This window comes from Nanorana parkeri, unplaced genomic scaffold, assembly GCF_000935625.1.
Source record: "Nanorana parkeri isolate BGI_ZX_2015 unplaced genomic scaffold, ASM93562v1 scaffold77, whole genome shotgun sequence".
NCBI lineage: Eukaryota > Metazoa > Chordata > Amphibia > Anura > Dicroglossidae > Nanorana > Nanorana parkeri.
The window spans coordinates 454,816-480,852 of record NW_017306345.1 but is presented as its reverse complement, the minus strand read 5'-3'; the positions used below and the strand labels follow the sequence as shown (position 1 = coordinate 480,852).

Below are 26,037 nucleotides of genomic sequence, written 5' to 3'. Positions count from 1 at the left end.
CTTCTCTAGAGTCCAGTGGCGGCCTGCTTTACACCACTGCATCAGATCCTTTGCATTGCACATGGTTATGTAAGGCTTGGATGCAGCTGCTCGGCCATGGAAACCCATTCCAAGAAGCTCTCTACGCAGTGTTGTTGTGCCAATCTGAAGGCCACACGAAGTTTGGAGGTCTGTAGCTATTGACTCTGCAGACAGTTGGCGACTTCTGCGCACTGTGCGCTTCAGCTTGCGCTGACCCCGCTCTGACATGTTACGTGGCCTACCACTTCCTGGCTGAGTTGCTGTTGTTCCCAGTTGCTTCAAATTTGTTATAACACCACTAACAGTTGACCGTGGAATATTTAGTAGCAAGGAAATTTCATGGAACACCTGAATCCAATGATTTGGAGGGGTGTCCCAATACTTTTGGCAATATAGTGTGTGTATATATATATATATAGATCTATACATATCTATATAGATATATAGATATATATATAGATCTATATATACATACACACATACATCAGACCAAAAAAGATGGACTTGGTTCCAAATAAGGGACAGTTGGGAGCTAAAGAATTTCGAGGTGCAGGGTAGGTAAGTACAGCCTGTCATGCATCAAAGCGGTTACTGAGCACAGCCCAGGTTCGTTGTAAACCTTATCATTCAGCTTTTCCTGTGTCTCTTCCGGGCTGGAAGGTAGGACCCATAACAAGCACTCCCCGTCATTTTGTACTTCCGGGAAGCAGAGACCGGAGCGTCATGCATAGCTAGAAAGCCGTACAAACTGCAAAGACATAACCCAGCCAGTAGGGGGCCGGGAAGCGTGACGTCATCTTCCAGCGAGCTCTCCCCTAGTCCTCGTATCAGCGAAATGCTCCGGAAGCGGAAAAAGGAACAGCAGCTGCCTGAAGTTGTCACTCTCATCTTCTTCATACTGGTTAGCTGCCTTATGTACCCCTCTTTCCTAGCTGCTCCTTGCCTTCCCTCTCTCCCTTGATAACCGCTGTAGATGCTTTGTGATTATGGAGCTGATGTTATGTGTGTGTCACTCAGCTTTTTATATCGCCTCCAGCATAGAACGGAGCTGGAACCCCAGGCGAGGAAATGTCTATTTGTTTGGGGCGCTCAGAGGCTTGTAGTGTGCACGCTTAGCTGATGTTTTGTCCTGCATTGCTGATTGCCTGCATCCCATTTCTTGCTGTTATTGATTATGCATTAAGTCTTGGGGTCAACACACATGTTACAATCTCAGTTCAATCAATTTTAGATCGACCAAATCTATGTAATTTGAGGATCTATCCAATCAGGCAGGCCCTGGTACTACACACTTGGTAGATCTAAAGGAGATTGTAAAATGTGTGCGGTGAGTCCCCTGCTAAACGGTGAAACCGTGTGACAGCAAGATCAGCTCACCACACATGTTGCAATCTGATTGTACAATCTCCTTCAGATCTAACATGCATGTAGTGCAAGGGCCTTAATGATTGGATGCAAAGTGCTAGTTTTGGTAAATCTAAAGTTGATTGTATGATCAGATTATAATGTGTATGGTGGTGACGATTAGGATGCTTTTAGTTTCTGTGTGTGAATAGCGGTTTTGCTGGCAGATTCCTTGTTGTGCTGGAAAACGTCAAATATGATAAGTATCGGTGCAGCCTAAGCTCCCTCCTCTGCTGGTTATGTCAGCTGATCGCTGTAGTATGTAAATAGATTGGGGTATTTTACCTTCTATGTTTGATGCACCTTTATTTATTTTATAATGCATGCCTCACTTTGTTGATATTCACTTGCTTTTGGTAACTTGGATACAAAACTGTATTTTGATGTGTATAGCATATTGTATATTTTAATTTAGTCCTTCTCTGCCTGTCATGTGGCCATTGACATTTTGTTGGAAGATTTTTGCCAGTTTTCAATCACTTTAAATTGACAGGGCTATTCACAAAAGGGTGAGGAGTTTGGAGAAGGCAGGAGAAGTGAACAATCTAGGACAAAATAGCCGATTTGGAAAAATTCTCCAATTCAGCTCACTGTCCATTTCAGCTATGTTGTCCTAGAATGTTCACTTCTCCGGCCTTCTCCAAACTCTTCACCTTTCTGTGAATAACCCTGTTAGACTTCAGCAATCATTACACGTCTTATATACAGCACTCTCCATTTCATTTAAAGCCCATCTCTGGGCAAACCAAGAAAAGTACAGTTGCAGTGGGGCTACCCCCCGCACTGCAGGGATCAAGTGCTTGTTTTTTCTAAGGGACTCAAATCATGCTGTTTTACTTACCTGATCCCTGCTCCTCCAGCGGTCCACTTTCTCCTCTTTTTTTCCCCTCCGCTGCAGCTGGTGACACCTGCATTAGACGTGATGATGCCAGTGGTCCTTAAACCAACAGAGTGAAGGGGAGGAGAGGCTGTGAGGACTAGCAGCCCAGAGGGTAGCCCCACTGCAAGGGTAGTTTTCTGGTTTGCCTGGAGATGGGCTTTAAAAGAAATCTATGAAGTGAGTGATTTCCACTCAACCTCATAGTTACAGCCGACCTGTGACAATGAGACTGTCACAGGTCGGCTCTATTGATTGGGAAGTTAGCAGAAACATGCAGCCGATCCGCTCACTTCCGGATTGTCTCCCTGCGGTGACTGTCAGTCACCACAGGGATTCTCCGTGTCCCTCTCCACTCCTCCAGCGCTGACTGGAGGAACGGACAGTGGAGGGGGCGGGCACAGCTGCCTCTACTTCTAGATAGGCAGAGCCTGCTGTCACTCACGCAGCTGGGTGAATCTCAACAGTATTGTTGGGATCCGTCCCTGCAGCGGCTGTCTCAGTATATTGCAGGCAATAGCCTGTGATATACTGAGCTTTGGGTCACAGGAGGAACGTTGGTATATGTCCTCCGGTGACCCTAAAGAGAAATATGGGGAAAACCACATAGTTCTCTTTTAAGCTGGCCACATCCTGCTCCAGTTTTGGCTGAGCTAAGTGTTGTGGCCCTGTCGGAACCTGGCTGAACGGTGAGAGCAGCCAATTAGCTGAAGTCACTGTTTGTGTATTCTGACAGCAGCACACCCACTGCTGTCAGAATACAATACCCCAGCAGGGAAATTCCCCTATCTACTCTGTTTAGAAAGAAACAATGAGAAAGTAAGTGCCTGGCCAGCTTTACTCTCAACCCAAATCAAAGTGGTTTTGGGTGTGTTTTTTTTTTTAAAAATGACTGGGGCTGGTAATGATTAAAAATTTCCTGGTCGATTAATCGAATTTTTTTTAAATCGATTAATTTCGATTAATTATAACGCACATACAGATCCAACTACATTGGCCTATACACATACAGCACAGCAATGAAGTAATAAAATGAACTAGGATCACACTAACCCAGCACGTTATTAATCTCACGTGCCACCCATATGGCCGCCGCTTGAGTGGGGCAACTCAGAATAACGGTCGCACGGAAAGGAACAAAACAAAACGGTCGCACGGAAAGGTTTAATCTGCTCGATTTGAGCAGATTAAACCTTTCCAGTAAAAAGTGTTTCTCTCCCGGCGGGGATGTGTACTCACCGACCCAAGCAGCTCCATCGGGTAAAGAAGGGAAGGGGGAGGAGTCCAGTGACGTCACGGACATCGGCATCACCGGACTCTTCCCCCTTCACTTCGTTAGCCGACAGCCACTTGGGGAAGGGGGAGGAGTCCGGTGACGTCTATGTCCGTGACGTCACCGGATCTCCGACGGAAGACCCGGAAGCCGACGGAGAGGTGAGTACGCATCCAAAGAACTTTGATCGATCAAAATAATTTACGATTAATCGAGGGATTAATCGTTAATTTCCTGCTCTAAAAATGACTGAATAAATTTTTGCTGGAATGTAAACAAATTCTCAGCATTTTCTGTGTTTGTTTATATTTGTCATACTTTAGTAGTTTCTTTTTTCCCTCAATCTCCGTTTATTGAGGATATTAACAGTATAAAAAATAGGAAAAACATTATAAAATAGGTCTTCATCTGTATCCCAGATAAAATACAAACTTTGTCTGTAAGAAGTAGTTTCTTTCTTAATGTCTCTACCAATTTCACAGGCATTTGAATCCAAGGACATGAGAAAACCACGCCGCAAATCACACCAAGGAGATGACGGACAGCAGTCTACCTCCCCTTATGGGTTATCTTGTTCCCCTAGCCGAGAGACGCTGACCTACGCACAGGCACAACGCATGGTTGATATTGAGATAGATGGGCGACTGCACAGAATAAGTATATTTGAACCTCTTCGGATTGTGTCTGAGGATGAGCTTACCGCTCAAGACATCACAGAATGTAACAGCAACAAAGAAAACAGCGAGGTCACTCTGTCAACCAATTGTCGCAAGACCACAGCCAAAGGTAAAAAGCGAGACATTTGTCCAAAGCAAGATGCGATTATTAATTTGACACAGCTGCCCCAGCCTATATTCAAAGAAGTCGAGCAAGTGTATGTGGAAAACATACCAGAAAATGTTGTACTGCCGGATACTTTGTACCGCTACACGGATCGATCGGTGGAAGAGGTGGATAAGGATATTGAATATGATCTGGATGAGGTAGATCTGGCATGGCTGGAGATGATAAATGGAAAGCGTCAGACTGATGGTTTTTCAGTGGTTTCGGCAGACACGTTTGAACAGTTGATTGACAGGTTGGAAAAGGAGTCATACCTTCAAAACAAGCGTGTCGGTGTGATGCAGTCGCCTATTGATGAAAATGCATTTTGTTGTGTATGCTTGGATGATGAATGCCACAACAGTAATGCAATCTTATTCTGTGATATATGCAACCTTGCAGTTCATCAGGAGTGCTATGGCGTGCCATACATCCCAGAAGGACAGTGGCTTTGCCGCTGCTGCTTGCAGTCACCTTCAAGACCTGTTAGTTGTGTGCTTTGCCCTAATCAGGGTGGGGCTTTTAAACAGACTAGTGATGGACGGTGGGCACATGTAGTATGTGCTATTTGGGTTCCAGAGGTATGTTTTGCTAACACTGTATTTTTAGAGCCAGTTGAAGGTATAGATAACATTCCACTTGCTCGATGGAAGCTTACATGTTACCTGTGTAAGCTTAAAGGACATGGAGCTTCAATCCAGTGTCACAAGGCAAACTGTTATACAGCCTTCCATGTCACATGTGCTCAGAGGGCTGGACTATTTATGAAGGTAGAACCAGTGCGTGAGACTGGACTGAATGGTACCACCTTCACTGTACGCAAAACTGCATATTGTGAAGCTCACCGGCCTCCTGGCACCCAGCAAGAAGAGTCCCCAAAAAGTTGTTTGAAAGAGGCCGACTCTGAGGAACAGATCACTGGCACAGATGAGATGGAAAAGGATGATGATGAGGATGATAACAAGAAGGAAGGTGGCAAAAGGTTCCATGAGAAGCTATACGCAAAGAACAGCAGGGATCTGGCATGGAAGGGTGATCCTGTGCCAGTCATGGAAGCTTTGCAGATTCCGTTGTGTAGGTAAGGTTTATTAGATGGTTTTTTTCATATTTATTCAGAATTTAAAGTGTACTTTTGCAAAAAAAAATTGGGAATTGTGCCCCCACCATGTCAGTCCAAACTGTAATGAAGTACCTTAGATGTATCCAAGTGGCACTTTACACTGCCCCTCCAGGCCAGCAGTCAGGGAGTGTTCTTTTCTGAAGTGGTCTAATGTTCTATGTAAAGGTTGGCACAGCCATAGAGTATAATTGCGATATCTATACCTAATTTGGTCAGTTTTTTTCATTGGCACAGTCTTGTAGAGTTAACTTTTCATGGCAAACCTGTAATGGGAAAAATATGTTGGCTGTCACTGATACTTTTTTTTCAAAAAATGCTAGTTAATCGGTTGTCACGCTAAACTTCAATACTTTTCTTTTATTTTGAAAAATAAATGCCGATGAGCGGTTTTGTCTTCACATTTTGCATTCTTTTTTAATTTTTTTTTTTTTAATTTTAGTGTTGATACATCAGATTGACAGTGAGACAATTAGCATTTTTAGGTACAGGTCAACACTGGGAACCTCAATATTTTCCTTTATGACAGGTTTACTTTAAGCAATGCTTTCATTTTCCTCTATTACAGATCTAGACAATTCCCATGGCGGCTGAAAACTGGAACCGGTTCATTGAGAGCCGAGGCCGTCCAGTGTCTTCTCCACATCACTGACTGACTGACAGACCGATGCCCTCTCTCTGTCACTGACTAACAAACCAATGTCTTCTCCCCGTCACTGTCTGACACACTGCTGTCCTCTCCACATCACTGATTAACTGACACACAACTGTTCCATTCCCGTCACTGACTGACTGATGCACAAAGGTCATCTTCCTGCCACTGACTGATACACCAATGTCCTCTTCCTGTCACTGACTGATACACCAATGTCCTCTTCCTGTCACTGACTGATACACCAATGTCCTCTTCCGGTCACTGACTGATACACCAATGTCCTCTTCCGGTCGCTGACTGATACACCAATGTCCTCTTCCGGTCGCTGACTGATACACCAATGTCCTCTTCCGGTCACTGACTGATCCCTGTGACCGACATCTGCTTCTATCACTCATCGACTGACTTACACACTGTTGTCTGCTCTCCATTACTGATGTCCGCATATATACAGTCCAATAAGAGCACCAAACAAGATAGTATGAGGGTCCAAAAACATTTATTAATGGAATGGGTTCACAATTGACAGCCAACGCATTTTAGGGGGTTCCAAGACGTCCCCCTTCTTCAGGGCTTAGGACTTAATAGGTAGTATTATGGACTCAAAAACTGGCACAAATCACCAATGTTTAAATAGTTGCTGTGTAGGGTGTAGTTAACCACTTGCTTCTAGTTGACTAGACAGCCGAGAAGTTTAATCATAGTATTTGACATCGAATCAAGATGGAACAAAAGATATTGTTGGGTGTTTGCGACCATCCATTACCTCTAATTGTATTTGATATGGCCCTTGGAGAAAAGTGATTGTTAGATACAGTTGGTTCGAGGTTGCTATCCTAACAATGGTTTATAGTCTCTTTGTCGAGTCAACTGGTCATGTCAACCATTAACAGTCACTAGTGCGTTGCTGCATATTATATTGTATACAAAGTCTCAAAGAGAGGTATAGTCTCGCAGTTTTTGGATTCAGGAGATTGGGACTGGTGGAGTAGCGATGACGCGTTTCGCGTGTTGCCACGCTTCCTCAGGTGTGAGGGTGTTCAGTCCCCGGATGAGCCAGCGGGTGCCCTCATAGAGTATTGTCAAATATTTGTAGAAATTTCGAGAGTTTTTTTCAACACGTTTTTTAAAACGTTTTTAACTTTCGTCCAGACCAGTGGAATGAGTCAGTCAAGATAACTGCATCTGTGTCTTGTACACTCATGTTAGGACCCTGCATGTGTGTCTAATGATTCATTCCATGAGAGGCCATCGCTGTCTATCCGAGCAAGGCTTGCCGGACAAATGAAAATCAATTTGGTGGTATTTAATCACCACTGGGGTTTTATTTTTACTATGTAATGAAAAAAAGTTCAGAAAATTCAGGAAAAAAAACCTGTTTTCCCTACGTTATGTTATAAAACATTTATTATCACCCTAAATTTGGTAAAACATAAAAGACAGGTTCACATTGAGTAAATAGACTCCAAACATGTCGAGCTTTAAAATTGTGTGCGCCCGCAAAATCACAAAAAACTACCATACTCAAAATTGACCATAGGCGACGCTTTAAAAGCTTTTACTGCTCATTAGTTTAGTGTTACCAGTGATTGATGTCCCTAAATTTTTTTGGAAATCAATCCCACGTTTGTGGCATTATGTAACATACATGGTCGTAATTGTTGTAGGGGCACCCGACGTGTATTTACGTTTATATGTGCGTTCACGCGGGGTCGAGGGACTTATAGCAAAAAAAAATATGAAAAACACCAAAAACTAAAGTGAGTCCTTTTTGTTTTTTACACTTAAATGTATTGTTATCACATAGAGGGATAATAAGCCCCCTATTTGATGGCAAATATACAGTGACCCCTAATGTCACCTTGGGACCCCCAAAAAAGCTGATGAAGCAGAGATCTGCTTCTCTGGCTATAGCAGTCAGAGAAATGACGGTTAAAGGCGGAAGTGATATAATACACACCGGTTCCGCATTTAGAGAGAGAGGAGGAGAGATCAGCAGTGGGAGAACGCTGATCTCTCCTCCTTTCTCTGTATAAGCAGCTGCTGTGCCGGTCCCGCAGGGGGGAAGCGGAGCCTGGGATAACCAACAGCGGCGGGGGGTGAGTTTCATAGTGTCATACAAGCAATCGGCTAGCTGTAGAGCCGGCAGAATGCTTGTATGTAACTGCCGGTACCAGCTGTTTACACTCCCAGCGGGATTTTGCCTATGCGCGCCTGCAGAAAAATAATGAGGTGTATTTACTTGATCTCGCCAAGAGCTGACAGCCTAACGAACGTGTAATGATGGTGGGCGGACGGCAGCTGGTTAATAGTGGATCAGCAAAACTGTCTTGTACTTTCTTGTTTGGCGCACTTATTGGACTGCATATATGTGTATATCTTCAATCCTGGATTCCTTGTATGTGAGACATTCACTTTTTGTTGAGAGCAGCCTCATTGGAGCCATTGTGCTTTATCATGTTCCGACCCATCTTTTGAATATATGAATCCAGCTCCTAACCTGTACTTGTTCCTGCTCTCCTTGACTGACTGACACATTCCTGTCTGCCATCAGTGTCTGTCTTCAAACCAACCATGATTTTTCCTTTCCTCTCCAGTGTATGACAAGTTAACAAGCTTGCAGTGAGGGGGACTTGAAGTTTATGGGGAGACACTGGGTGGTGGGTTAAAGTGTATGGGGAAACTGTGTCTTATGAAGGTTGCATGGTGCTGGCTCCTAGGTTTATAAAGCAGAGCTCTGTTTTTCTGCCTTGGCTGCTTCCTTTAGGAGAACCTGTAAAATATGGGAGCTTCCATTGGTGATGTGTTTTAAAAGCCACTGACTTTCATGACAGGCGTTCAGAATTTACTGGCTGTGTACAGATCGAACCAACAGGTTCAATTTGATGTCTGCTTCACTGCTGCTTATGTTCCATTTCTGTTTACCAGCTGGAGAGAGGGCAAGCGCAATACTTGGCACTTCTGGGTTTGAGAAGCATGTGACTGCCTCTCTTTGCTGCCAGGACACAGCACTGGGTGCCTGAACAGCTACTCGCCAAACTCGAGCACTGTCATGTATAAGCTGGGAGAGAGTCCTTTAGTAAGCTCTGATTAGACTTGAAGCTTGCACAGGGGCTTCTTCTCTTCTTTCTCCCAACAGTGCATCAATTAAAAAAACACATTGTAGTAGAGCGAGAGAGGTTTAGAGCCTCTATCAGGATTTTACTGCTGTATGTGTCCCTTTTAGGAAAATTTGCCCTTTCTGCTTGCCCAAGTGATGAGTGTGGGACAGAACAGGAAGAGAAGATAAATCCTGGAAGACACAGACTGCATTTAAAACCAGACGTTCTAAAATTCCACCTCTCTATCCAAAGCTAAAAACAAGCAAGCAAACGTTTTGGCTATAGTTGTGAGGTTTGTCATGGCAAAATAAAATGAATGGTTCGTTTGGGTAGGCTTTAGCACTACCTAGTTGTTGTTGTTAACTTTAAAGGCTTGTTCACACCAAATGCAGACCAGATCTTCATGAGTTTCTGCACACGCAGTGCAGTGGGTTGTGTCGCATTTTTGCCGTGTTTTTGATGCATTCCGGGCCATTTTTTTTTTTCCTTTTAAAATGGGCTTTCAGTGCATTCTAGGGCTTTTGCATGTTTTCTTTTCATGCGTTTGCATGTGTTCCAGAGCAGGTAAAATAGGGCTAGCTGCAGTTTTTTTTTTTTACATGCTCTGGAACGGAACGCTGCAATGTGAACTGGAACTAAAAATACCATTGGAATACATTGGATGCAGTTTTGATCCGGTCTGTAACTGCTCTGCTCTGCTCCTGGAACGTGCTTGGTGTGAACAAGGCCTAAATCCTACCACACAGTGTAATCTGATTATACAATCTCGTGGGTTGAACTAAAAAAAAATAGAGCCGTGTATGGCCAGCCTTATGGAGATACATCAGCAGATTTGGATAATGGGCCCCGAGCTACAGATCACGGTACAATGGCTATCATGGATATAAAGTTACAGGAGTGTTAAGCTGGCCATACACCTTACAATTATCTCAGATGGAAAAGGTGCAACAGATTCCTCCATCTACACTTAACTGTGTGGATGAAGTAATCTCCACCTGGGCCAATCTGTTGCACTTTTTCCATCTGACCACAGAAAATCTGCAGATAAATTGTAAGGTGTGTGGGCAGCTTTAGACCTGCCAACAACAATGTTGTGCCCAACCAGGTACATAATTAAGGTCTTGATTAGCAAGGCCTGTTCATTATTTAATTTTAGTAAATCTAAATTACATTATTCCGATCTCGTACAATCTGATTGTAAGAGGTGTGTGGCCAGTTTTAAAAACAATTCTACCAGAAAAAGACCTCTAGTGTGTGTCTCAAACCACTGTATATTTCATATATATGAAAGATCCTTGCCTTGCATACATAAAGTCACACATTGAAGGGAATTTATCAAAATTGGAGCATACAAAATCTGGAGCAGCGGTACATGGCAACCAATCGGCTTCTCTCTTCATTTTCAAATCATAACTGAACAAACTGAAGAGAGAAGCTGATTGGATGCCATGCACAGCTGCTCCAGATTTTGTTTGCTGCAGTTTTGATACATTTCCCGCATTGTATTCTATTAATTCAAACTCCTAAAATTTAATACAACTCCATAGGGTCTGGGCTGATGTATGCTCATTGCAGTTTTTGTGTAGTGGTTGTGTTTTAGGTTTGTTGTGCATGCATTTTACATGTGTGTTCATTAAACTCTATGTAACGCAGGTTTTGATGAAAGCACATCAATGAGGCAGCAAGAAGGATTGTTTTTATTTTTTACTACACCACACCTAAATTGCACTCGTGTGAATCGGGCCTTAGAGTTCAAATCTTTACAAACATTAGGGAAATAAATGAGAATTAAAAAACAAAATGGTAATCTAATTTACAGATTTCCACATATAATATGATGTTATGTGAATATTATGATACACAGTTGTGCAAGACTATCAAAGAAATTAAAAAAGAAATTGATGGGTTGTGTAAAACACTGTTGCCCTTTTCAGAAGAGCCATTGCACAAAAAGAAGTATGATTCATCTTTCCAGTAGTTTTCAGGAGTCCCTCCAGCGCTGGTGCCGGTCTCTGATACAGCACTGACTGGTCCGGCTATGTGCATTGACTTGCACTGTGTCTCTCTTCTTCTCCCGGCCGAAGATCTGTACTGCGCATGCGCCTGTCCCATGATCCTTTTATGGCCACTCGAGGATCTTCAGACGGGAGCGAGCGGCGGAGACATAGGTAAGTAATTGTTTCGTAACTTTTAATTTAATGTTTTTGCATTTATCTACTGCTTGCTAGCAGTAGATATATGCAAAAAAACAGTGTGTTTAATTCTACTTTACTATTTTTGACAACTTGAGGTAGTAAGTTGGAGTGAGATAGCTATGAATATAATGGGATCACAAACACAAAAAGTTTCACTTTCGTACACAGACGTCTATTTTTAGTCGTTTTTCAGATGATTTAATGGAGAAATATAAGTAGGGAAAATCACAAGAAGAGTAAACAAGGCAGAAAAAATTATATATATATAATGTGTAAGTAATGAGTTTCAAATGAACAATCTGTCATCTCTAAATTTAACAATGATAGAGGAAACCATTCTACGCAAATACTTTGCTTCCATTCACACATTTTTCTGCACAAAACCCAGAAAGCTATGCATTCCTATGGAGCTCGTTAACATCTGCTCTTTCGTACGCGCTCACCAAAATGCAGAACACGTTACAAAGTACATGCATGATTTCCTGCCCAATTTCAGCGCATTCTGTCCCCCAAAAGACTATAGTTGTAGCGTTTTTGTGTGCGTACGAACGGGCATTTTTGGGGACCCTGGGATGGCCTTGTCAGAAATAGACAGACAGATCATGAGCTGGTTACAAAGTTTTAAAATGTTTGGTGATCTTTTGGAAGAGAGTAAGTTTGAGGTCGATGAATGATTGGATACAAAACATTCCCTGCCTTTCATTGAAAGCAAATGTTAAAATATTTGTTTATAAAGTATGCTCGTAATTGGAGGATATTAAAAAAGGTGCGAAAGTGACAATATGCCCAGGTAGGAAAGTGAAGGGTTACCAGGGTTACAAGATGTTTGTGTGGTGCTGAAACCATCTGACAAAGGTGGCAACATTATTTTGTTATATTGGAAACACTACGACAGATTGCATCAGAGAATTCTTTAGGTGATCTGTGACCGCGCAGCAATCGTGCACGATACCGAAGGTCACAGAGTCGATGATCGCGCTGTGGCTGCCACTAATTTTCTAATGGCACCCCAGTCACGCCGAGCGGATCGCACGGTTTCCCGTCGCGATTCCGCCCCTGCATCCGAACACTAAAACAGCCACGCGTCGTGTATAGCAAAAAAAGGTACATGTATCTTTTTTTTTCTTGCAATTGCTGCGCTGATGTCACCTCATTGAAATCAGTGGGGACGCGCGGCAATCACTGTCTGCAGTTGTGCAGGACCGCGCGATCACAGATGGCTCAGGTCTGCACCGGGCCTCATAAATTCTTCAGAATTTATAACAAATCTTTAAAGGGTCCTCTGGGGTTCCCTATAATGTCTAGTAGAGATTCCTTAAAGCTGAACCCTGGGATAAGAAAATATTGTCTAAATAGAGGAGGCATGTGTATTATAACTTCACTCTTCAAGTGCTTTGTGTATTTATTCCAGATCTGTTCAGTAATCTAGTGTGGATGGGCATGTGTGCAAGAGGGGGGGACTCCCGTCTTCACTGGTAGCATCACTACACAACACTGGAAAAGGTTTACAAGTACACTTGTCACAGAATAAAAATATCACACACAAATAACATTACTTTTATCAGAGGTAACAATCATTGCAGTATTCTCCCTGCTTCTGCACACCTCTCTTCTCTCAGCAACTAGATAACTAAGATCTGTGGGACACTGAGCTATAAAGGGGAGTAGGGACAGAAATAGTAAAGCTGGTGTTGGGCAGTGAACAGTGGTGCTTGGCTGCAATATGAAGGGGAAGGCTAATACAAACAATCTGCTGGTGAGATAGGAGACAGGTGCAGCCCCAGACATTCTCCTCTCTCACACCAGCTGTCTCATGTCACAGACCAGGCTCCACTAAACAATAATGATTGGCTGGGCTTTTTGCCTCCTGCCAGCTTAGAGAGGAGGGAGCTTAGGCGGGAGGCTGTGCAGTTCTTTGCACAGAACACCTCCTAGAAGTCTTTGCCACTTAGACATGCCAGTATCCATGACAGTTCCCAGCTAAATGTCTAATGGCAACTATCTGTGGGTGGGCAAAGGTGAGGCTAAGACTTCCTCTTTCAACACAGCATCCTTGCTACTTGACGAGTGACATCACCACTGCCTGAAGAACACTACACATGGCTGTTTTGGAGACCTGTCGCACAGTGCTTATAGAGCTAGCTCCGGTGACTGGTTGTCTGAACAGGAAATGGGCTCTTTGTCACCTCCTTTTGAAGGCTGAATTCTACGGAAGTTTACTGCATTCTGAAGCATGCTGCATGCTATCCATACTTACAGCAATTTTCCTTTCCTGGCTCATCCTTATGTCTGCATACTATGGGTCAGCTCTGACCCAAGAGGACAACCTTCCTAATCTCTGAAAGAGAGCAGATCTCACTCCACAGTGTTCCATAACTCAACTCACGACAGGACGCCGGGGTGAGAGACAGTGTTCTGACATGAGGTTGAACCAGGAAAGAAAAATTCCGGTAAGTATAGATAACAATTTTCCATATTCCTGGCTCACCTCATGTCGGCATACTACGGGACCTAACTAGCTGAATGAACATGTAGGGAAATAAATACACCAACAACCATACTGCCAAACATAATTTAATCAACTGACAAAGCTGCAGAGGTTTACTGAACAAATAAAGCGGCTTGGCGTTCTGTCAGAATACATTCATGTATTTGCTGAACTCCAGCTGGCTGTTTTACAAATATAATCTGCAGAAACTTTAGCATAAGCAGCCCATGTTGCCATCTTTTAAGTTGAATGAGCTTGTACCTCAGCCGGAAGGGGTAAGCCCTTTGTAACGTGTCGAATGGATCGCTTTCCTAATGATTAAATAATCTTTGATGTTGCCCCATATCCCTTCTTTGAACTGACTAGTAAAATAAACATGTAATCCACTTTTAGAATTTTCTTCTATCCAGATAAACGGATATGAGTTTCACCATGTCTAAAGTTCCAAAATCTTCCAAAGTAGAATTCTCTGACAGGAGAAATAGATTACAAGATGGCCTCCCAGATAGAATGAAATTCTGTAGACACCTAAGGCTAGAATTCTGGTAAAGGATGAAAAATGACGTGATTTGCAAGAGTCTCTTACAGTTCCGTAAGTCTCCTTGCAGAGGTAATAAAAAAAGAGGTAAGTAAAATTGCCTTCTGTGTCAGAACTCACATGGAGTAAGACTCTAACGGTATGTAGGGAGACTTAATCAGAACTCTAAGCACTAGAGGTAGATCCCAGTTTGGAAATCATGCCATCCTGGGTGGACACAACTTAAAGAATGCTTTCATGAACTGGGCAAATAAACTATCTTTTTCCTGTAAGACTTGAAAGAGCAGAAATATGTACCTTTAAGGAATTATAGGCCAATCCCATGTCCACTGCTAACTGCTAAAATTCCAAAATGTTCGGTAATGAAGGAGATAAAGGGGGGAAACCCCTCTCTCTTGTGAACCCCATGAATCGATTCCAATATCTAAAATATGTAGCATTTGTTGAAGATGCTTGGGCTCACAGAAGGATAGAAATTACATCTGACGGAAGCCCCAGTCTGGTTAATCTTTCCCTCTCTTGAGCTGTGCTGCTAACTGCAGTCTGAAACGGTTGGGATGTAGCCAAGTTCCCCTGCAGCAGTAGATCTCATTTGTTCTGCAACAAGCACAGAGGCAACAATGCCATCCATAACAGAAGAGGGAACCAGGGTCTTCTCATCCAATAGGGACCTATGGTATGAAACATTTCCCTTCAGATCTTAATAAGTACTCTCAAAAGAAGATGCAAGATATCGCTCATCAGAAGGTCCCCTATCATCGAGAAGGCATCATGTACTAAGGCTTCAGGACATCTGAAGCAGGATATAAAGTTGGGAACCTGCACATTCGGTGATTTTGCCATTAGGTCTATTGATGGCCTGCCCCCATCCACAAAAATGTTGTGAAGGTATGTTTTGTTTACTGACCATTCGTGGTTGTGCATAAAGACTCGACTCAGAGAAGGTTCTCTACCCTCAACAGATTGGTCGTTGTTAGGGCCTCCAGATGTGTCTGCCCATTGACATTTTTTTGCCGAGATCTGCAGGAGAGGGATGCTTCTGGCGCCTCCTTGATTCACAACATATGCCACTGTGGTCCTGGTGTCCATCATACTGCCTGTGGATGATATGGGTGAAGGTCTTGAGAGCACAGAAGGTCGCAGTCCGTGTTAAAAGGTTGGATTGGCAGGACAATGGAGTAATCCATCAGCCTTGAGCATGTCTTCCTGAGGAGTGAGCTTCCAACTTTTGGAGACTTGCATCTGATATAAGAATAATGCAGTCTTCAGCGGTGAGGGGAATGCCCCAAGAGAGTTTGGATGGTATTGACCACCATATGAGATCTTGTCAAATCGGTTCTGGAATCTTGACTTCTTGATCCTGAGAAGTCCGATCCCATTGACACAGGAAGCATACCTGGAAACAATTCCTATGTCACCTGGCAGAAACCCCTGGAATGTCATACAATCTTTCAATGGTAAGGCCAGATTTTCCATCACTAGACGAACATTATAGTGATCTTGCATTGGGGCAAAAAAGCGCTTGCTAGAACCACTTGAACAAGGCTAGCATTCAGTTGTCCGAAACTCATTCTGACCAAACTCCTATAAACCAAGACAACCTGGCGCCCACTGCAAGAGGGGATGTGCCTCCAGAAAGGTTTTTCTGAAAGCATGTTGGAGTGACTCGCTTTTGCCTTAACATTCTGCAGAAAGGAACTATGGGTACACTTTCAATTTGATCAAAGACATTCTCATCCTGGCTTGCATGATTTTAAATTCCTGAAACTGTTCTTGAAACTTCCAGTTCTTCCAAAAAGGGTTCCCTATCGCTTTCTGGCCTGGGCGAGTAAAGGTGATTTATTTTTCTTTCCCCAAGTCACCACAATGCCGTCTCTAAGAAGGTAATTGCCACCCTGACACTGTCCACCTAGGTGGAAGAGGAAGGAACACCCAGTCAGCCTATTGCGCAGGCGCACATCCACAGGCTCCCTTCTTCAGTGGGATTTACCAAAAATAGGAGGCGGCCAGTGGAGGGTTTCTTATTTCTATTTCTTTTTTTTTAAATCTTCTTCACACTAGTAAGCGAAGGTGGCCTGGAGCGCGGACCAAAATAGAACACTGTGGGGCTAAACTTGCTCTCTTTCATTGTTTAATGAAAGTCCTGTTGAGTCAGGGAGGCAGAGCTAACCTGTAGTATGCTGATTGGGTGAGCCAGGAAATAAATATCATACTTCTTTTGGAGATTGGAACACAAAGACATTGGAGGGGGGATATTTAAATAAAAGTCAGAATCAGGTTAGTTTGTGCTTCTCAAGCCACTCGTCCACCTGGCATTAATGATTGTATCAGTTTTGCACACCTTTTTTTTATAGTATTCAGCAGACCTGGAATGGAATGATGTGTCTGAGGGGATAGAAAAGAAGAATTTTAATTTTTATCTATTTTTGTTTTAATGTTTACAAACAATTTTTATTATTCAGTTGTGTGAAAAAGAAAGTACACCCTCCTTTTTGAGTTCTTTGATTTTAAGTATCAGGACATGATAAAAAATCACCTGGTTCTTAGATGAACAACACATGACATATTAAACCGTGTCATTATTTATTTTACAAACGTAAAGCCAAAATTGAAAAATTATGTGTGAAAAACTACACCCTTACTGCTTCCATAGGAATTAAGAGGCTAATTAGCAGCCAGGAGCAGCTAATCAAATGTCCTCTAGGATTTCCAGGCTCTCCAGCTCCTCCTAGAAGCCCAGAACAATAAATGTTGTGAGTAGGGATGCACCGATACTGGTATCGGTGCCAATACAGAGTATTTGGGCAAGTACTCGTAGTCGTCCAAATCCTCCAGTACTGGAACTTCCGGTCAGAAGAAAATTTCCTCTGACCAGCAGTGCCGTAGGGGAACATGGAGCCGGCTTCCTGGCAAATCGGGAAACCGGGTGGCGAGTAATGACCCGCTACCCGGCTTCCTGATTGGCCCTGGAAGTTGGCTCGATGCTGATTGGCTAAGAAGCCGGTTTCCTGGCCAATGACAATCAAGCCGGAAAAACGTTATGTAGCTGGCTTCTCAGGCAATCAGGAAGTCGGGCAGCATGTCATTACATGCCACCTGACTTCCTGATTGCCCGGGAAGCTGGCTCTATGCCAGCGGAAGTATCGGTAGTTGGTATCTGCGAGTACCAAAAGCAGAATGTCGGTACTTGATACCGAAAAAAACGGTATTGTTGCATCCTTAGTTGTGAGGATGGTGAGCTAATGAGCATGGAGGAACTTGCATATCCTGATTACCTCTGAAGAGTGGAAACCCTGAAGCACTCTGCTCTAAGCACTTTTGGGTTCAAACCTGTCAAAATCCCAGCTGCAAAGATTGAGTGCAGTCTGTGTGCGGCTGGAGCAGAGGGCAGGAGAGACTTTAGGGGACTAATAGACCTCCAAAAGTATACCTATCACCTGCTCAGTGCTTTCACATTCTGGGATTGTTATCCCCCATGTAATAGCAATAAATTGAAGTGAAAATGTATATGATATAAATATCCCACGCGCACATGTATGTAAGCAACGAGTACGCAACACATACTGGGTATCATTCTGCACACCTTTTGTGAGAGAAGAAGTCACTCATTTATGGTTAACTCTAAATTGATGAGCTGTAAAGGCATTTAAATTGTCACCTTATTGACAATTTGGGTACTGTAATTTTTTTGCCATTTTGGGGTTGCACAAAGTTTTCAGGCTTGACATATTTGATATGTATTTACTCAGCACAACTTCATATTTTATTTTGTTAAAAAATAGGGATTATACTGTGTTTTTGTGCACTCAAATTCATGTTAGTGCTTTGTTTTTTAAAATGAATATTTTTTTTTTCTACAGCACCTCTGCTTTCAGATGGGAGGTAGTTTTCTAGCCAAAAGTACAGATTTTATCGTGTGCTAAAAATTTAGAAATTGCTCTGGTAGCGAAGTGTCAAAGTCTTTGGATCAGCATAACAGCAGCTAGTATTGGAGACTTCAGCAATGGCAACCTCCTGTATTTTCTCTGTACAGGTTCCCTTTATTCTAATATTCAAATATTGCATTCCAGATCCTTCCAGATTGCTTAGCAAAAACAAAATGCCTGTGTACACAAGCCCTAAGTTTTTTTTCCTGAATTATAATATTATGTCAGGTACAAATTTCTATTATAATATTGGATATGGCAAAGGCTCAGAGGACAAACCTTGCACATAATCCAGCCTGGTTATAATGGTTCTTTATCTTGGACCCATCTGTCTACTCTTTTTGATGCCTTTCAGTAGATTGAAACACCGTGGATGCTCACAGAATTATTTTCTAGTTGTCAGTAGACAACCTAATGTCAGAATGGACTGTAAATAACATCTTTAAATGTTGTGAAACTGTGATGTGATTCCTAGTGCCTTACAATAAGGATTTACAATACAATGTCTGTTACCCTTTCAGGTTAATTAAGATCTCTAGTGGCGTTTATTTGCAAAAAAAGACCCAGTTCATGCAACATCTACACAGTTACTGGCTACTCAAACGTCAGTCTAGGAATGGAGTTCCTCTTATTCGAAGACTTCATTCTTATGGACAGTCTCAAAGGAGTGCAGAGCAGGTGAGAATGAAAAGAAGCTTTATAAAAGTTCACAATCATTTGTATTATTATGTGTGAAACTGAGGGATGCCTTCATTCAGATTTCTAAACGTTAGAAAATTGTACTTTTCTCTGCCAAGTAGTTGTAAGGCAATGGGACTGCTGCATATGGGACCTGATGGAGTTTTACTATCCTACAACTGGATATAATAAAATGTCATGCAAAGTGATGAGTCAGAAATAAAATTCATTTATCTAGCTTACTAAAAAATAAAGTGACAGTCAATAAGATGGTTGTCAAATTTCTGTCAGAAATTTGTACCTGACAGAAATTTGACAACCATCATAGTGACTGTCACTTAATTTTTTAGTAAGCTAGATAAATGAATTTTATTTCTGAATCATCACTTTGCATGACATTTTATTATATCCAGTTGTCACTTTATTTTTAGTAAGCTAGATAAATTAATTTTGTTTCTGAACCAACATGAAAAACATAGGTAACTATCGTCAGAGCAATTGAAAACTCAAAAAGTAAACATATTTAAACCAATTTCAAGAGTTGTTTGGTTACAACGTTTATAGTTACAATTTATAACAAAAAAAACCCTCACATCTGAGAGCACAATATGGTGTGCTGGTCAACCAATGCTTATGGTAAATGGTCAGCCGGAATCTCTACTCTCCACAATGGATCAACGGCTTTACAGCGCCTTCAATAATTTACTCCCCGTAGCTCTCCTTCACCAGGCTCCCTTCTCCACATCTTGAGATGATGGCTTGGTAAGTACACCTTTACCTTTTTCTTTGTGGCTAAGCCTCAGACTCGCAGGTGATCTCTCAGAAGCATATGGGCTAAATGAGAAGGCACAGAGGGCACTCTAATAATGCAATTTACAAAAAACAATCCGTAAAACAATGACCATACAGACCAAACAACCTAAGTTCCACCAAACACATGTTGCCTCAGGGGCTGAATAAGTGCATTTCAGCTGACACATTGAATGGATCTTAGGTGTTTTTAGACTGTTGTTTAACTGGTGGTACATTTTTGGATTCTTAATAAAAGTAATTCTACTTTTGGAATTCCATTTGTGCCTTCCTATGCATCCCAGATGTGGATGTAAATGAGGAAAATGTGTCTTCACTCTGGGAATGAGATTTGGCAAAGGTGTATAAATGGATAGAAATCTTTTAGTAGACAAGACAGTTGATATATGTATATTCCAACTTATATTTACCTCTTTGTGTCGGGCTCAGTATGATGGCATATCTAAACCCAAAAACGTAATATATTGCAGCTTACTGGTCCTTGGATGAGGAGAATGCATTGAAATTCTGTTTATCAGGCTTTTTCTTTCAGGTTAACCTTGTACTCCTGAGAATAACTCGCTTCTTATCCCTTAGTGGCTACACCAAGGGCGTATCTGCCGCGAGGCAAACAAGGCGTTTGCCTGGAGCGGCAGATTCCCTGAGAGCGGCACTTGTTACACTTCCTTATTCCTCTCTCTATAGAGGATGTCATGGTTGCCACGCATGCTCAACTTCAAACGTCTGTCCCTTTTTAATCGACATTATATGGGGGATGGGAAAATTAGAAGTTCACAGAAGAAATACATGATTGTTTTATGCTTTCAGTTAAATTCACAGTGACAGAGACACCAGGGCTGCAACAACTAATCGATTAAATCGACGATAATCGATCATACGAAACGTTGTCATCAATTCTCATTATCGATTTAATTGATTGTTTGATTAGTTGTTCTGTGGTCTCTGTGTCCCTTCTGATCTGCTGCTCCCAGCGGGGATTGGACACGGACCCCTGCAGCCAGTGCCCAGCAGTGAGGAGATCTCTGTAACTCAATCTGCCCCCAGCCTCCACCCCGCTGCTGCTCTGTTCTCCTCCTCACAGGGAGCTGCTGCATGCCGGACACAGAACGCTGCAGCCGGTGCCAAGTGGGGAGTGTTATTTTAAATAAAAGTTTGGTTATTTTATTATATTGGCTTTGAGTTTTTCAATGCAGATTATTTTAAATCCAGGAAACAAATTAAATGTTTACTATAATACATACAATTAAAAAGAAAATGACAAAAGGTGGGGAACATTTTTGGTTTCAGCCTGACAAATTCTGGTGTGGGATGTGCGTTGCTGTGCCATTTATTTCAATGGCACCCCAAACACTCCTCCCAACCGCACTGGAACGCACGGCACCACAATGCATTCCAGTGCATTTAAATAGCAAAAAATGTGCCTGCTGTTTTATTTTAAAGTAAACCTTAAAGGAGAACTATGAGGTTCGAGCCGACGTGTGACAATGAAACTGTCACACGTGATGGTAGGACGCTAGTTTATGTCCTCCCGTGACCCTTAGGAGAACTATGGGGAAAAACACTTACCCCATAGTTCTCCTTTTAAGTTTGCAACAATCCATTTCTGTATTTTATTTTAAATAAAATATGTTTTTTTTTTTTTTTTTTCAAATCTGATTTATCGCAGAAACAAATTGGCCAACTAATCGATTTATGAAGCGAATAGTTGCTGCCCTAAAAGACACCATATTTCTGTCAATATTTAATACATTTTTTTTCTGTGCTTTATGAAAAGTGTTCCTGGCCTGAAAAAAGAAAACGAAAGCAGCCACCACATTTAAGGACTGGTAAGCTGCAATATACTACACTGTGCGCTTGGGTCTAGTTATCCTTTAAGGTGAAAGAATCAAAGGGACGTGGAGCATACATGGTGTATGAGGACCTGTGTCTTGTAGTGGTAGAAACTGAAAAGCAGTCTTTTTATATTGCATAGCTTGTATGCTTTTGTTTTTCCTTCCAAATATTGGGAAGCTGGGTGAGAATTATCATGAAATAATTTGTTATTCCTGCACCATATCCTACTTTAATCTATAGAAAGAAAGAAATGCACAGACATCATCTGTTAAGGAGGCACTGAAATACTGGCAGAAATTAAGACATGATCTTGAGAGAGCCAGACTGCTGACTGAACTTATTCGAAAGAGGGAAAAACTAAAGAGAGAACAGGTAAGTGAGACATTGTAATGTCTCCATAAATTGGTGATGTATTGGTATAAACTGGTGTTCTGGTACAAACTGATGGTGTGAAATCACCTATTTATACATTATAAATACAGTGTGTGTGTGTGTGTGTGTGTATATACACATTCATTGCCAAAAATATTGGCACCCCTGCATTTCTGTCAGATAATGCACTACTTCACGCAGAAAATTACTGCATTTACAAATGTTTAGGCATTCTCATGTTTATTTCTTTTGTTTTGTATTGGTATGACTCAAAAAAGCGAAAGTAAAAAATGCCAAATCTGACACATTCCACGCAAAACTCCAAAAATGGACTGGACAAAATTATTGGCACCCTCAATTAATATTTGGTAGCACTGCCCTTGGAAAAAATACAGTAACTGAAATCAATCGCTTCTTGTAACCATCAATGAGTTTCTTACACCTCTCTACAGGAATTTTGGACCACTCTTCTTTCGCCATCTGCTCCAGGTCTCTCAGATTGGAAGGGTTCCTTTTCCCAACTGCTGTTTTGAGATCTCTCCACAGGTGCTCTGTGGGATTCAGATCTGGACCCATTGCTGGCCAGTTCAGTACTCGGCAGCGCTTTGCCTGAAACCATTTCTGGGTGCTTTTGACTTGTTCTTTGGGTCATTGTCTTGCTGTAAGACCCATGACCTCTGATGGAGACCCAACTTTCTGACACTAGGCCCTACATTGCACCCCAGAATTCTTTGGTAGTTTTCAGATTTCATAATGCCATGCACACAGCCAAGACATCCAGTGCCTTAAGCAGCAAAGCAACCCCAAAACATCAGTGAACCTCCACCAGATTTGACTGTAGGGACTGTATGTTTTTCTTTATAGGCCTCATTTCTTTTTCTGAAAACAGTAGAATGATGGGCTTTACCAAAAAGCTGTCATTTTGTTTCATCTGTCCACATCACATTCTCCCAAAAGGATTTTGGCTTCCTCAGGTAAGTTTTGGCAAACTCCAATCTGGCTTTTTTATGTTTCTGTGTCAGCAGTGGGGTCCTCCTGGGTCTCCTACCATAGCGTCCATTTTCATTCAGATGGCGACGTATAGTGCGAGCTGACACAGTTGTACCCTGTGCCTGAAGGTCAGAATGAATTTGTCTGGAAGTTGATGGAGGGTCTTTATCCACCATTCGATCAATCCTTCATTGCAATCTTTGATCAATTGTTTTCTTTCGTCCACGTCCAGGGAGATTAGCTACAGTGCCATGGGCTGTAAACTTCTTGACGATGATGCGGACAGTGCACACAGCAACATTAACCTCTTGCTGTTTGCCCATCATAAAAATACGGGCGGATGCTTCCTGGCGAGTGGACGTACATTTACGTGATTTTTTTTTTCTGCTCGCTTCACCCCCGAGCCGAATCCCGCCAGGCATGTGTACAGCTGTTACCGGCTGTTACATACAAGCGTTCAAACGGCTCTATAGCTGGCTGATGGGTTGTATGAGGATGCACATGGCTGCCAGCCCCCTCTCTGCTGCTGGTTATCCCGGGCACCGCTGGTCGCCCCCTGCTGTGCACGGGACCGAGAACAGCGGCTCTCTGTACAGGAGGAGAGGTCAGCATTCCCCACTGCTGATCTCTCCTCCTCCTCTCTCTAAAGGCGCAAACTATGTGTATTACATCACTTCCACCTTTAGCTATAATTTCTCTGGCTGCTATAGCCAAAGAAGAAGCTGGAGAAGCAGATCTCTGCTTCATCAGCTTCTTTGGGGGTCCCCAGGTGACATTAGGGGTCTTTGAGACCCCTGATGTCTCCATAAAGAGGACCTGTCATTGTTTTTTGGCTATCACATTGGGGGATTTCTAGCCCCCTATGTGATAGCAATCAAGTTTAAGTGTTAAAAAAAAAATGAAAGTTTCCTATTAAAAATAAAAACACCTTAGGCCCTCACGTGTACGCACTTTTATAAATGTAAATACGCGTCGGGTGCGCCTATGTGTTAAAACGATGATTACGCCACACATTTTAAAGCTTGACATGTTTGTGTCTCTTTACCTGACGTGACCCCATCTTTTATATTTTACCAAAAATTTGGGTGCTGATTTATAACATAACGTAGGGAAAACAGAATCTTTTTTCACAATTTTCGGTACTTTTTTCATTATATAGTAAAAAATAAAAAACCCCAGTGGTGATTAAATACCATCAAAAAAACTATATGTGTCCCCAAAAAAATGGAACAAAATTAATTTCAGTACAGCATTGCACGACGAATAAATGTCAGTCAAAGTACCGCAGTGCTGAATACTGAAAAATGGCCGGGACAGGAAGGAGGTTTAACACGGTTAGCAAGTGGTTAAGCTCTCTGGAGGTTGACTTGTAACCTTGAGATTGTCCATGCTTTCCACAATTTTTGTTCTCAAATCCCCAGACAATTATTTGCTACTCTTTCTCTTCTCCATGCTCTGTGTGGCACACAGACACACAACAGAAAGGGTGAGTAAATTTTTCACCATTTTAACTGGTTGCTGGTGTGATTTCTATATTGTCAGAACCTGTTAATTGATTCAGGTGAGTTTAATTACAGATTACAGGAGCATCACAAACTTGGAATGTAATTATTTCTTGCAATTTGGAGAAGGTGCCAATTATTTTGTCATGTCCATTTTTGGAGTTTTGCGTGTCAGATTTGGCTTTTTTTTTTCTCCAATTTTTTGTGCCACACCAATACAAACAAAAGAAATAAACATGAGAATGCCTAAACATTTGTAATTGCAACAATTTATATATATATATATATATCTATATATAGATAGATATATCTATATATAGATAGATAGATAGATAGATATAGATATATATAGTATGTATACGTGTGTAGATAGATAGTGATATAGAGAGAGCGAGAGAGGCAGATTAAAAGCCCAGTCATCAGTTTAGAGTTAGCCATGAATATTGGCCTGAGAGCTATTGCTCTTACTCTGGCGCACGGGGCGATACCTGATATGTGTTGCGCAATCATCATTTTGCACGTAGGTGCACCCGACCCCTAGTGTCACCTTTCCACTTCACTGGGGAATGGCAGCTGAATGTAAGCACTGCAGGCAGTGACTAGGAGCAATAGCCAGCCTGCTATTGGCTATTTTAAATTGCAATAGCAGGCTGACTATTGCACCTGCCTGCTGTCAATTAGCAGAGGAGGAAACTAAAGGAGAAAGTTCTCCTTCAGGCCCTCATCTGCTGATTGTTCATTTATTTTTATTTGTCCTCTTTTAATGTTTGCTTTCTTTTTCTGTTAGGTTAAATTGCACCAGGCAGCAATGGAGCTAAAGCTGAACCCATTTAATGTGTTTCTGCGTGCTACTTTGGATTTGTTGCAAGAGAAAGACCCAGCTAACATCTTTAAAGAACCTGTAAATCTAAAGGAAGTAAGCTATCCATTCTTCTCTAATTGTAATGTTAAGTGTAGATGCAATTTATAGTTGTTAAATGTGTGACTTAATTACCAGGTACCAGACTACATGGATTTTGTTTTACACCCCATGGACTTTTCTACAATGCGGCACAAACTGGAATGCCACCAGTACTCATCCTTTCCAGCTTTTGAAGATGATTTCAAGCTAATCATCTCTAACTGCTTGTGTTATAATTCTCGGGAGACTGTGTTCCACCAAGCTGCTTTGCGTCTTCACCAGCTGGGTACAGCAGTACTTCATCATGCTAGACGTCAGGCGGAAAGTATTGGTTATGACCCACATACCCTGGTGCACCTACCTGAGAAGCCCCATGCTGATGACTACTACCGGTTCTCATGGGAAGAAGGTGAGATCTTCAGCTCTCCCACCTATATACCCTTTATGGATCAGAGCAGTAGAGCAGTTTTCACATCTCTGTTATGGGTGGCCTGTTCATACTGAGATAATGCATGGCAAAGAAGTATTAATTAT

General features: G+C 42.1%; 1 protein-coding gene across 1 annotated transcript in view; it reads left to right on the top strand.

The window, feature by feature from the left end:
- Window positions 1-4,066: 4,066 nt before the first annotated feature.
- BRPF3 (bromodomain and PHD finger containing 3) overlaps window positions 4,067-26,037 on the top strand; it is a 32,821-nt gene continuing 10,850 nt past the window's right edge. Inside the window, exons 1-5 of the mRNA XM_018576790.1 lie at window positions 4,067-5,475; window positions 18,939-19,095; window positions 21,979-22,110; window positions 25,390-25,518; window positions 25,600-25,912. Coding sequence (XP_018432292.1) covers window positions 4,076-5,475; window positions 18,939-19,095; window positions 21,979-22,110; window positions 25,390-25,518; window positions 25,600-25,912 — 2,131 coding nt within the window. The 5' untranslated portion in view covers window positions 4,067-4,075. The remainder of the gene's footprint in view (window positions 5,476-18,938; window positions 19,096-21,978; window positions 22,111-25,389; window positions 25,519-25,599; window positions 25,913-26,037) is intronic.